Source organism: Schistocerca gregaria, chromosome 4, assembly GCF_023897955.1.
Source record: "Schistocerca gregaria isolate iqSchGreg1 chromosome 4, iqSchGreg1.2, whole genome shotgun sequence".
Lineage (NCBI taxonomy): Eukaryota > Metazoa > Arthropoda > Insecta > Orthoptera > Acrididae > Schistocerca > Schistocerca gregaria.
The window spans coordinates 719521148-719534393 of record NC_064923.1 but is presented as its reverse complement, the minus strand read 5'-3'; the positions used below and the strand labels follow the sequence as shown (position 1 = coordinate 719534393).

At 38.4% G+C, this 13246-nt stretch overlaps 1 protein-coding gene and 1 long non-coding RNA gene across 2 annotated transcripts; both read right to left on the bottom strand.

Moving 5' to 3' along the window:
- Positions 1–3454: 3454 nt before the first annotated feature.
- On the bottom strand, positions 3455–8592 carry LOC126267468 (uncharacterized). The gene is made up of 2 exons (XR_007549011.1): positions 5543–8592; positions 3455–3873 (listed from the first exon to the last, which is right to left on the bottom strand). It is a non-coding gene; the product is annotated as an uncharacterized LOC126267468 (long non-coding RNA).
- Positions 8593–10387: 1795 nt separating this feature from the next.
- LOC126267466 (uncharacterized) lies at positions 10388–11881 on the bottom strand. Its single transcript, XM_049972737.1, has 2 exons — positions 11648–11881; positions 10388–11554 (listed from the first exon to the last, which is right to left on the bottom strand). The coding sequence occupies exon 2, from the start codon at positions 11251–11253 to the stop codon at positions 10525–10527; it is 729 nt and encodes a 242-aa protein (XP_049828694.1). The 5' UTR covers positions 11254–11554; positions 11648–11881; the 3' UTR covers positions 10388–10524.
- Between the last annotated feature and the right edge of the window lie 1365 nt (positions 11882–13246).

The following is a 13246-nucleotide window of genomic DNA, read 5'->3' as shown; positions in this document are numbered from 1 at the left end:
CAAGTAATAAAGAAGTACAGAGTAGAATTGTCTAGAAAAGAACTTTGTGGGCTAAGGATTAAGGGATAAATTGACAGGACACATTCTGAGACATCAAAGAATTATCAGCTTAGTACTGGAGGTAAGTTTGTGTGGCATGGGAGGGGGGGATGTGAAAATGCAGAGGTAGACCAAGAGATGAGCACAGTAAGCAGGTTCAAATGGATGTGAATTACAGCAGCTGAAACAACAACCTGGGAAGAGTCAGGTGACATACGTTTCACAAAAAGATCACAACAAGAAAACTAGAGAAATTAGAGATCACACAAAGTTTTACTGACAAGCAATCTTCCCACATTCCAAAGGAGAGGGGGGGGGGGGGGGGGGGGGGGAGAAGAGAATGTGGTAACTGCAGTACCCACTGCCACACATCATAAGGTAGTTTGCAAAATATAGGTGTAAATGTATTTTATTTCTGCTCATCTGCTCTCATGTCCTGCATTTGTTTGTGGGCAGTTCCATACCACATGAGACCGCACCATGTGGCGAGCGAGAGACCTCCACGTGAGTAGTTACTTTTTTCGCCTTCAAATGCATCTTCATGTGCCTTGATCACTGCCAGTGCTCCCTAGACAACTAATTGGTCCTTTCCAATTAGGCTAACTCTCGCAGAAGGTGATTTAAAGATAATTCCAACAGCAGTTACGAAATTAACAACAATATGAAACCATGTGGCTATTGCCAGCATTAAAAGTTAACTCAATGTAATGTACTCTCTTGGTAACTTGATCTCTTTCAACTTTTTCTTCCAAAAATTTTTGCCATTTCAGCTCCAAAAATTGATACAGAACTAAAGAAGTGAGCATGTGACTTCTGCGTGGTGGGCTGCCTTACTGCAATCTGCCACTCCATTACCTGTAGGCATTTTACAATCATACTACTGGTATTTAAAGTATTATACGGAGTGGTACATGTACACACATTTTTAGGTGGATGATGTCTGCCTTAATGTACTCCACAAAATTCAGAGAGACAATAGTTCATTCATAAAATCACAGCAGGATATCACACTTGCAGTCGTCAAATTAATGTTTTTTCACAACAGAAAATTCTTCTTACTTTTTGCATTTAAGTTGCTATTCAGCTTGTTTAGCTGTTACTGATTCAATAAGGAAAGCACCATTCCAAGGGCAGTTACACACTTTAGAACTACTGGAATACAGAAAATTTATTTTTTATCAAATGTCTCATCTTTCCTCCAATTATGGTGGATACATATTGATAAAGAGGTACTTACACCATCAGCACATAGAATGACATTAAGTTCAGTAGTCTTTCATAGATGTTTATACTAATAAGGGACTTCAAAAGTTAAGTTACACATGTTGCACCACTCTTAAAACCTTGAACAACAAGAGTTATATGAAGTGTGTCAATAAAGAACCTGGACTCATACTGTAACTCTTTATTTATAAAAACTTACACATCTGAAATAATGTCGCCTTCAATGCAGTCCCCTCCCCAATCCCTGCACTGCTCCATATGAATCTTCCACTGTTGCAAGCAGTGCTACAAGCCTTTTTCTGTTACACTGAGGAGGCTGCTTGTTTTTTCCTTCACCGCATCCACAGACTTGAACGTGTTCCCTTTGAGTACAGACTTCAGTTTTCAGAAGAGAAAGAAGTTGCATGGTGCTAGGTCAAGTGAATACAAAAGATGTTCCATCACTGGAATGTTGTTTTTCACCAAAAACCTCTTCACAGACATTGCATTATGGGCTGGAGCGTTGTCCTGATGAAGAATCTATGAGCAATTCTTCCACATATCTGGTTTCCTTCATCACACACATTCACGGAGAGTCCTCAGAACAATTACATAATAAGCTTGATTGACAGTCTGATCTTCAGGCACCCGATTGATGTACATAACCCCTTGGATATTGAAGAAAACAGTCATCACAGCTTTGAATTTTGATTTGTTCATGCGCACTTTCATCTTCCTAGAGGAATGAGGGCTTTTCAAATGCTTCGATTGTCACTTAGTCTCTGCTCTTGTTGGAATATCCATGTTTCATAACATACAATTAATTTGCTGAAGTAATAAGGGTAATTTTCAGTGGTTTCAAGTGAGTCAGCACAGCAGTCCACCTGATGTTGCTTTTGCTCATTTGTGAGGATTCTTGGTACCACTTTGCATAAACCTTTGCCAGTACAGGTTATCATGCACAATCTGTCTAATGGTTTCCTTATTTATGCAGGCAAGTTCTGAAATCGTCCAAATGCTCGGGCTTCTCAAACAATTCTACTGACCTTCTCTGTATTCTTTTTCATTTTCAAAGTGGAAGGATGGCCCAATTTCTGGATCATCTTCAGTGTCTTCCCTACCATCCTTGAACCTCTTAACCCACTTTAACACTTGTGTACAAGATAGATACTGATCACCATAAACTTGTTTCAAAAAAATTTAAGTTTCTGTGGTGGATTTTCCATGTTTTGTAAGTAATTTGATTTTGACATGTTATTCCACTTTAGAGCATGGAATTTTCCACCAGATCAGGTCACAATCCATTTCTAAGAAGGCTCACAGCCAGACTAACAACCACAGTGGCGTGTAATTTAGTACGCATGTCAGGGACAGTCCCAAGGTTATTCCCCCACTCTTCTCTTTGTCATCAACAAAGCTGGAAATGTGCATAACAACCAGTCAATATTCTTTGTTTCCTGTAGACATAATTTTGCTGTGACATGGCTAATAGGTGCATCATAGTGTAGGAGCAAAATTTTGCAGCAAATGGAAACATCAGTCAAAGTTGGAGTACATGGGACAGTACAATTCTTGTGGGCAAAACTTCCAATCACACACCAATCCACTATGAAATTCTGGCAGCATATGGACCAAATGCAATGTCAGATCCAGAAGTAGTATAATGGTGTTAACAATTTGACCAGGGCCACACATACGTAGGTGATGCTGATTGGGAATGAAGGCCATCAACATCAGCCACAGATTTTATGACAATGAGGATGACCACCCTGGTTATTGAATGGCTCCACTGTGAAGGTGTGGATTTCTAGCATCGAGGAACTGGACAATTGGTAGAATGTTTCTACCATTGTTCACAGAGACTATGTTGAAAAATAATGTAGTGTATCTGTTTCACTTCAAAGTGTAGTGCAGAATCCAATAAAAGTTGTTAGGCCCTCCACAATAATGTGTAACTTATTTTTTTTTTGAAGCCACCTAGTACCATTCTTGCAATCTAGGTGGTCCAGCTGAGATTCCCTTTCCTTTTGATACACAATGTTCCACTTCCAAGCCACATAGCTCTTTCAGTCTGTTATTTAATACAGTCTCTGGTTTCGGAGCATTTGTAACTACGAATTTTTGATATTTATATTGTCTTGTGAATCAGCTCTTTTTAGAGACACTTAATACCTGCTGAATAGGATAGTCACTTTTTAAGGAATTGAACATGTTCAATATTTTGGCAAGATTTTAATTATGTCTCTGTTGTTACAGTTTTCATAGGTGTATTTTATATTAACAATAATTTAATATCTGATAATTTTAATGAATTACACAAACTGCCTTTAATAAACTGTTACAGGCTTTTTATGTCCATCAACATACGACAATATCATCTTCTCATGATAGAAATTTAAGTTACAATAAACTTTAACTTGCTTGCTATACAGTAGTATAAGACATGTCTCCCTTACAAATCACATGAAATCACTATGATAGAATAAATCTGCTTTACCAGCAATAAGCAGCCAGCCTTTTACAACAAATGTTCTTGCAGTTGCAGGCTTTGATAAGAAACCTCTCATGCAAAGTTGTTCAGCTTAGCTCACCACAAAATGTGATGACTGTACCACCATGTGCATTCAAAAGCTCCACATGAAACATAAGAATTATAATTTCATTAATAGCATAAGATATAATGTTGAATAAGATTTAAGTTAAATACACTACGTACTGTATTCATTACAAATGCTCCTTAATCTTTGTTTGTAACTGTCATCACTCAGGTTGGATGTACCTCAATGTGTGGTGCATTTGAGACACCACAATAATTAAAATATTTGCAGATGACTCATCTTTCTAAACCATTAGAAAGAAACACTGAAGATAGTTTTCTTTTTTCGATTAGTCATAAGCTACTTACCTACTAACGTGTTTCACATTTATGAGAATATATTGGCAAATCTCTTCCAAACATCCTGTGAGGCACTCTGAGTACAAGGGCACTTAACCACACCTACCTTTTTCCTGTTGCCCAGATAGTATGTTAATGGATACCTCTTAAACACACTAACCTTGACACTGTATCACCATGCTGACTTAAGGGCTGGAGTCCTGCAACACCTACCTGCTTGCTGTTTACCCAAAGCACGAGTATGCAATGCACTCTCTCCATCAAGTAAATAAAGGGGTAAAACGAGTGCTTGTATTAAGGAAGGATTTTTATTGATGAGCCATCAAAACTCTTTTTGCTCTTGAAAGGAAACACTATTTAGTTTGAAGCAGGATGCCTTCCTGAAGCAGTGCAAAGAACAAACACTTCCCCAATTACAATGCGCCTCACAGTAAAGAAGAGTGTCAAATCTTGGTCCTGCTATGAGAGTCTTACATACTACTTTTCAACTCTTAAAAGATCACCACATGCAAGAGCACTTTAAAACATAACATTATTTATTGAAACACTGTGGCCCTTAGTGATTTCAGTATGACTTCCAAAAAGACACAAACACCGACTGCTGGTGCACTGAAAACTTACTTGCGGCGGGAAGCAAGTTATGAATCTGTGTAGCCATCTGTAACACCAAGGGATCACATTACATTAGCTGCTGGAATTCTTTGCCAATGGTGAATCTGTACTCTGTGTTTTACAGCACGATAGAGTACAGAAGAGTATGGCAGCATCCCTGGAACTCTAGTAACAGTTCGCTACAAAATGCCTATCTTAGCTGTATCACTGTTTTCTTCAAGCACTCTTCCACAAACTTCTGTCAAGTGCCCTGTTGCAGTTCCTCTCCCTGAAAAACAGCCTCCATTCAATGAGGAGCAACCATTATTCTAAATAGATCTTTTTGTGTAAGTAAATATGTAACCTAATGAAGTTAATTTATGCACCAAGCCCACGCCTCCTCCTTTCTAGCTCTAAGAAGAGTTCTTCTAAAATATATATATAAAAAAGGGGTTTGCACTATTTTGCATATTTTTGCTGCTCGGGAAAATAGACGGCCCCATTCTCACACAGATGGGAGTGTCAACATTTTGAAACTACCTCATAGCATAGGGAGTGCGTAGATTTACCACTCCACACTCCACTCCTGGGAGCTTCAGATGCAGAACGTGATTGTCAGAGGCCTCACAATATATCCTCCTCCAGCAAGCATGGGCCTTAAAGTAGGTCACTTTGGCTCTCAATGCTCTTGATATAAACAGCCCTCTGATGCAAATTTTGAGTAAACATTAATCAATTACATAAAAACAAAACATTTGTTAATGATTTCCTCCTACATTATCTTTCATACATTAATTACTCCATAATTATTACCAAAGTGGAATGAGGTAGGATGCAACACGGACTCCAGCTCGGTGCCACACTACACTCGTGTGAAATTCTTTTCCAGTTTTCCTTCACAAATTGACTTTATGTTGCATTAAGTAAGTGTGACTGACATCTGAGTGTAAAAAGGTCTAAGTTAAAAAAAGTTTCTGCATGACATTTGTTTACTGGCTTTACACATTATAAGACTGCTTTGTATTGTATAATGAGCATGTTACTTCTGCTTTAGTACTTCTGCAGATTGTCCTGTAACATAGAGGGAAGATATGCAAAATATATCAGAACTTTTATCTGCACGTCAGCATTGATACAAAACAAAACAAACTGAACATCTACATTTTCTCTGATGCTGAGATATTTAAAAATCAGTTAAATGGAACATAAGATAATTATAACTGACCAAGACACACTTAAACTTCCACAGCATATACATCATTTAACTTCCTTTGACCATGGTTTCTTTTCACAAAAAACATCTCAAGTTGGTGTAGTTGTCGTCAAAGGTCAAATGTACATCTTTCTCTTTTTGATTTATATGTAACAAAATTATTAAAATTATTGAAAAATATATATATGTTCTCCAATACGTACCTCTTGTTTACATATAGAAATTATTGTTATGGTATTGCTACTGTGGTAACAATCAACAACTAATTCCCTTCCTCCATGTCTTGGTAAGTAACCTTAGTAGCTTACAGCTGCCTGAAAACTTAAAATTCTTCACATTATATTCTACGTTCAAAAATCAAGGCAACAGGGTCTTTAAGACTGCACTATTACCACCTTAGAACTAACTTTGGCCTTCATTAGCTCTAAAATAAAAACAATTGTCATTTCTCTCACTTGAGCTCTTCTAGCAACACGTAACACAGAAACACAACACTTTAATATGAATCATCATTTCTGATATTCACTGCACTTATTTACTTGTCTTTTCAAAACGGCCAGCAGTAAGGCTAGCTAATGTAACTTGCATAGGCTAATATAAGGCTTCATGTCAATTACTTTAAGTAAACCAAATGTTTTTCTTAGTGAGGATACACCAGTTGGAATGAACTAGGATACAGTGAGCTTTCTATGATGAATGGTCCATGGTGCACCTAAGAAAAATTTTTAATTTTTGCAGTGAACTTTCTCACCAGTTCTTTCATTTTGACTAAAATCAAATCATTCTCTTTAGATATTATAGCTTTATTTTTTTGTTACATAATTTCCTACATAAAGGTTTATGTTTGATTTGTACCACTGTTAAAGTTTGCAGTAATATAAAATTTGCCTCCTCCACAATGATCGTCATACGCTTCCCAGCAAACATCAGTTAGACTCTAGCAAAACCCCTGACTTATGCCACAGATTATTTATAATTTCTGCATGTCTTCAAAAGTAATTAGCCCAGTTTGAATTATGCTTACAACAATAAGACCTGCATACGCTAGTTCAGTTCCTTGCGTTAACTTCCTTGAGGAAAATGGAACAAAATGTAAAAATGTTTAACTATGCTTTCAAGCAGAGCCATGAAGTTTCTGGCAACTAATTGTGGTCTACGGTCTGATAAAAGTACCACTGGCTAGCCCACATACATGAAATAATCCTTCTTTAGTTCATCTACTAGTACCAACATTATAGTCGTCCTAATCAAATAAGATCTGACTTATTTTGAATAAATTCCCAAGACAAAAAATATATAAAAACAACAGCCCCAGGAAATAGGTAAGAGATCAAACAGATCATCCAAAATTAGCTATTTCAGTCCATGAGGTATGACACTTTGCATATCCCCTCAAATAGGTATGGATATAGCTCTGGTTCTTTGACACAAGTAACAGAAAATTAGATGGGCACAGGAAGTCACCTTTTACTGTACTCTACATTCTAAGTCATTGTATCCTTGTCTCATGCAGTTTGGTGATGCATTTCTTAACTCTGTAAAGCCCATAACTCTGGTGTATGTAAACTAAATTAGAATCCACATGCCGACTAGGAAAAACACCACATCCATCCTCCCCTATCAGCCTTCTCCTAAATAACAGACTGTTATTCAAATTCTAATAGATTTTAACTTTCGGTTGTTCCTTTGAACCCAGAAGCTGTTTTATCAAATAAATATGTTCATCTGTGCTCCCTCCATAATTCCCTACAAACTTTGCATATCTCTGCTGCAACTTACAAACTTTTTAAGTAATAAGGGTTTAACCTTGAGCTGCTGGCTCCTCTATGCATAGTTTTAGTACTCGTGCAGAACCTTCTTTTATACACTTTTTTATATCTGATGATTGCAGTAGCTGAAATATTGTAACAAATATTTTTTTATATAAGTGATGGAGACAGTTTATTTATTAATCTCCCTGTTAGGGCTGTTGTTCTGTTTTACATCAACAAGGTATTTAAATTTACTAATAATTTTGGTATTGCCCGAGTGCATGAAATTTAGAGCATCTTTCATATTTGTCTTCTATTCTTTCTATACATTCAATATTTTAAGACTTTTTTTGCGGTCCCAACAATCAGTCTGTCTTTCTCATCCCACGTAAGTCTTCCTGGCATGCGGTTCTGGGTGACTTTCCCCAAATCTACCTCTTTTCCTAGACCTCTCCAGTCCTTTTCCTTCATCTTTCTTCCTTCTGCCGAAAGAAGGAGCCACTGGCTCCAAAAGCGTCCCAATTACAACTGTCTTATGTGTGTGTTCTGCCACCACTTGGTGAGTAGATTTTTTTATCCATCCAATTAAATAATTTTGTCTGTAACTGATTGTTTTCATTGTGATAATTACATCTGGAAGAGGTGTTTTGACTATCCATTGCTTAATTCGTCAAGAGGCATTGTGTGTTAAAACAGCAGCACTCAGGAACATAATGAAAATTGTGGTGAAGTGTGTAGAACTTGTGTGGTATCACTGCCAGTTCAAACAACTTCTGAAAGATACAGCAAAGGTACGGTGGAGGCTCGTGATTATACATTCTGGATGTTCACAAATTTTTAGATTCAGATAATAGCTTTATACAATTACAGCCACTACCAATAATAATAATAACAACAATAATAATAATAATAATAATAATAATAGTGGCATCAGGATAAAGTTGACATTATACCAAATATACTATCAACTACAGGAGTCATACCACACAATATCCACCAGTACATCAACGCAATACAGCTACATCCAAATGTATATATACAACTACAGAAATCTGTAATTACTGATACATGTTCAATTACCCGAAAGTTCCTAAATGAAATGTAACATATACCGTACAGTTAAAAGGAAGTCACGCTTTATCAAGGTCTGCGTCACTTTCAGTTTTTAACCAGACATAACGTCTGAGAAAGGAAAGAATAATAATAATATTAATAATAATAATATGCATAACTTATGTGACAAAAGAAAGAATTACTTTAGTGAACTTTTGTTTCATATGTAATTAAGCACAGTTTAGGACAATAACAAAATAATGAGGAAGCTTCCGCAACTCACCATTTAGCATTTTTGTGTAAGTGGTAGTTGCATTTCCATTCCTTTGGACAAATGTACAAAATTCCTAACAGATGTATTAGTTCATGAATTTACTCCCAGGCTGAAAGTCAGATATTCTTACACTACACCCCAACAACAACTCGTGCTAACTGTACACTTCCTTGTTAAATGTTTGCTTGTAGTCATGCTTATTTGATTTTGTCACACTCTTAATCAAAGGATCCGTTCTCGGAGGCCCTAGTATCTTTGCAGCTAACTTTTCCTGGTAATTTACTTTCCTGTTCCCAGAATGAGATTTTCATTCTGCAGCAGACTGTGCTGATATGAAATTTCCTGGCAGATTAAAGCTCTGTGCCAGACCAAGACTCGAACTCAGGACCTTCGCCTTCCGTGGGGCAAGTGCTCGGCTGACTGAGCTACACAAGCACAACTCATAACCCATCCTTACAGCTTTACTTTTCTGTTAGCATTTAAAACAGATTCAACATAATTCATGATTACACTGCACACGAAAGCCAATTCCTGCACGGTAAACAACCAACTCCAAATACAAAGTGCCATTTGTGGAAATGATTGCACTGAGGTAGTAATGTCTACCAATATGGTCATTTGACTAGAATACAAATTATGCACTGAGATCCACGAGGGCCTAAAGCACACTGCTGTCAATCCCACATTTAAGTGAATACCAGAGAACCAGTGATACTCCTGTTTGTGAAATTTCATATATACAATGTGGGCCCACAGCACAGATAAACCTGACTCACCATTAGATCAACAGATTTCAGAAGCATGAATAAGTGCTACTATCTCACAATCAATGGGATGTTCTTTAGACCCTTAGAATTCTCAGAGCCACAAATGGATTACTGTATGATGAAATTCATAACTTAATATATATTAACAGAAACAGACAAAATAGGTTTACTGTCAGTACAACTTCAACATCTAATTTTGCTACAGTATATAGTGAGTGAATTCGCGTATCTGAGGAGTGTCATATAGCAGGATTTATGCCAAGCGAACATACATAAAAGCCTGCCACAGTGTGCTACTACCTGGTTGTACTGATGTGAACTTCTAGTTGAGTGGTAAGTGCACATCACGAACCGTGCACATTGCTTAACAAATCCATATGTATTTGGCCCATAAGGCAATTATGTCATCAGAGTTACGCATGCACAAAAGCTCCTTAAAATGTGCAAAACTGAATGTGTGCTTGCAACCCTGAAGCCAAGTTTCAAAGAGTCTAGAGACGCAGTAGTGCAGTAAATTTAAGAGCTGTATCTTTCAGATTGCAACTTCTACGTTACATTTAACAGCATTGAAAGAAAAATAACCAATAAATCTGCAAGGTGTCAGAAGCTGACATGTTCACATGCTCTTGTGCTCTCACACAGCAGCTGCCATTGCAGAGGAGTATAATAACCATTGGCAGCTGGAAGGGGTGGGGAGAAGGGGGAGGGGCAGCAAGAGATGGCACTTGGCCCCCTGCTCATTGAATTAGGACTGTTGTTTTAGTCTTCAGTACAGACTGGTTTCGTGCAGCTCTCCATGCTACTCTATCCTGTGCAAGCTCCTTCATCTCCAAGAACATACTGCAGCCTACATCCTTCTGAATCTGCTCAGTGTACTCATCTCTTGGTCTCCCTCTGTGATTTTTACCCTCCACGCTGCCCTCCAATACTAAATTGGTAATCCCTTGATGCCTCAGAACATGTCCTGCCAACCAATCCCCTCTTCTAGTCAAGTTGTGCCACAAATTTCTCTTCTCCCCAATTCTATTCAGTACCTCCTTATTAATTATGTGATCTACCCATCTAATTTTCAGCATTCTTCTGCAGCACCACACTTCAAAAGCTTCTATTCTCTTCTGGTCTAAACTATTTATTGTCCATGTTTCACTTCCATACATGGCTACACTCCATACAAATACTTTCAGAAATGACTTCCTGACACTTAGATCTAAACTCGATGTTAACAAATTTCTCTTCTTCAGAAACGCTTTCCTTGCCACTGCCAGTCTACATTTTATATCCTCTCTACTTCCATCATCATCAGTTATTTTGCTCCCCAAATAGCAAAACTGCTTTACTACTTTAAGTGTCTCATTTCCTAATCTAATTCCCTCAGCATCACCTGATTTAATTCGACTACATACCATGATCCTCATTTTGCTTTTGTTGATGTTCATCTTATATTCTACTTTCAAGACACTATCCATTCCATTCAACTGCTCTTCCAGGACCTTTGTTGTCTGACAGATTTACAATGTCATCGGCAAACCTCAAAGTTTTTATTTCTTCTCCATGGATTTTAATTCCTACTCCGAATTTTTCTTTCATTTCCTTTACTGCTTGCTCAATGTATAGTTTGAATAACATCCAGGATAGGCTACAACCATGTCTCACTCCCTGCTCAACCACTGCTTCCTTTTTGTGCCCCTCAACTCCAATAACAGCCATCTGGTTTCTGTACAACTTGTAAATAGCCTTTCACTCCCTGTACATGACACCAGCCACCTTCTGAAATTGAAAGAGTACTCCAATCAACACTGTCAAAAGCTTTCTCTAAGACTACAAATGCTAGAAACATAGTTTTGTCTTTCCTTACTCTACCTTCTAAGTTAAGTCATATGGACAGTATTGCCTCATGTGTTCCAACATTTCTACGGAATCAGAACTTATCTTTCCCGAGGTCAGCTATCAGTTTTTCCAATTATCTGTAAAGATAAAGAAGACTGTTGACTTTCTTCAAATGACTCTATAATTGTCACAGTGGAATCAAGAGGCCAGTAAAAAAAATCCAATAATTAAGTTTGTGTCACCTACATCAGTTATAAGTGACCAGAGAACTTCATATCACATTCAATAGACAAAATGTTTTTTTTTTTTTTCCCTCCAGCTGTAGTGAACACTCCCTCTCCTATGTCCATTTAATCAGCCCTGATAAAATGTTCCATGAGATGCTAAATGTCTCAGAGCTTTCTACTTTGTGTTTCAGCCAGCACTTGGTTCCAAGAATAATGTGAGAGTGAGAACTTTGCTGGAAGGCAGTCAATTATTTGTTACAAATACTTCAACAACTTTGTGAAAATTTTGAAATTTGAAATGTCTTTACTGTGAATAATACATGATGTCCCTATGTGTGTACAGACTGGCAAGTGTTCATCAAAATACTTCAAACTACCGCATAACCTAGAAAAATCTCCATGTGCACTCCACAAGCAATCAGCCACCTGAGTAGCTGCTTCCTTTGCGTAATGTACCCCTGAGGTATCAAGGTGTGCGCTCAATTCCTCACTCAATAACACACGTCTAGAAATTTGCAGTCACAATTGACACAGAGTCAACTGAAACCTTTGGTCGAGAGCCTCCACTCAGCTCCAAACCAAAGGACTCTGGAAACAACGCTGCAAATCGCAAACTCTGCCTTTACCCTGCAAGCGAAGCCAGCAATCTCCACCAGCTGCCTGTACGAACTGAGGATGGGCTCAGAAATCCTGCAACAGGAAACATGAGCCACAACTTGCAGACGACAGCACCCTTCACATCCAAAACCCGCAAGAAAGGTCACCTCCACATCTCGGATGAGGCCCCTCTGGCAGACATGCCAAGTGCACATTGACTTAACTAGCCTATATTCCTAGGGGGTATAACATGCGTAACACTGGAGTTCCTTATAACTAGCAAGCCCCTGCCCATGTGAGCCTGCTCTGACCTAGCTGAAGGAAAGGCCATCTGTTCACTCACAGGGTGAATACGTGAGGCCAGATACCCAGCCTCTTCACTGGCCCTCCACCTCGAGAAATGTGAACTGAGGATGGAGCCACTGCTTCGGATACGCTAGGAGGTGCCTCGACACAGAGCATGTGTGTAAAACAAGTGACATGCCATATTCTCCGCCACTGTTACACTATGAGGCAGCAGCCTGAAGGCGGCTGACCATAGCCAAAACCACGTTCAACTGTTCGCAAACTGTTGCCAGCTCCTCCCTTGTCGGCACACAGCACACACATGTCCTACCTGCCCTAGTGAGTCTAAATGAAGAAGTAAACTAAAAACGCTGAGAGATACCTAGCTATGCAACTTGTTAGCCTCCTCGCAAGTCACCAATAGACACTCATACTGAACAAACTGTGCAGCTGGCTGCTCAGAGGAAATAACTGAGCTATAGGCTGCCTCAATTTTCACTAACAAAATTTGAGATTGGACGTC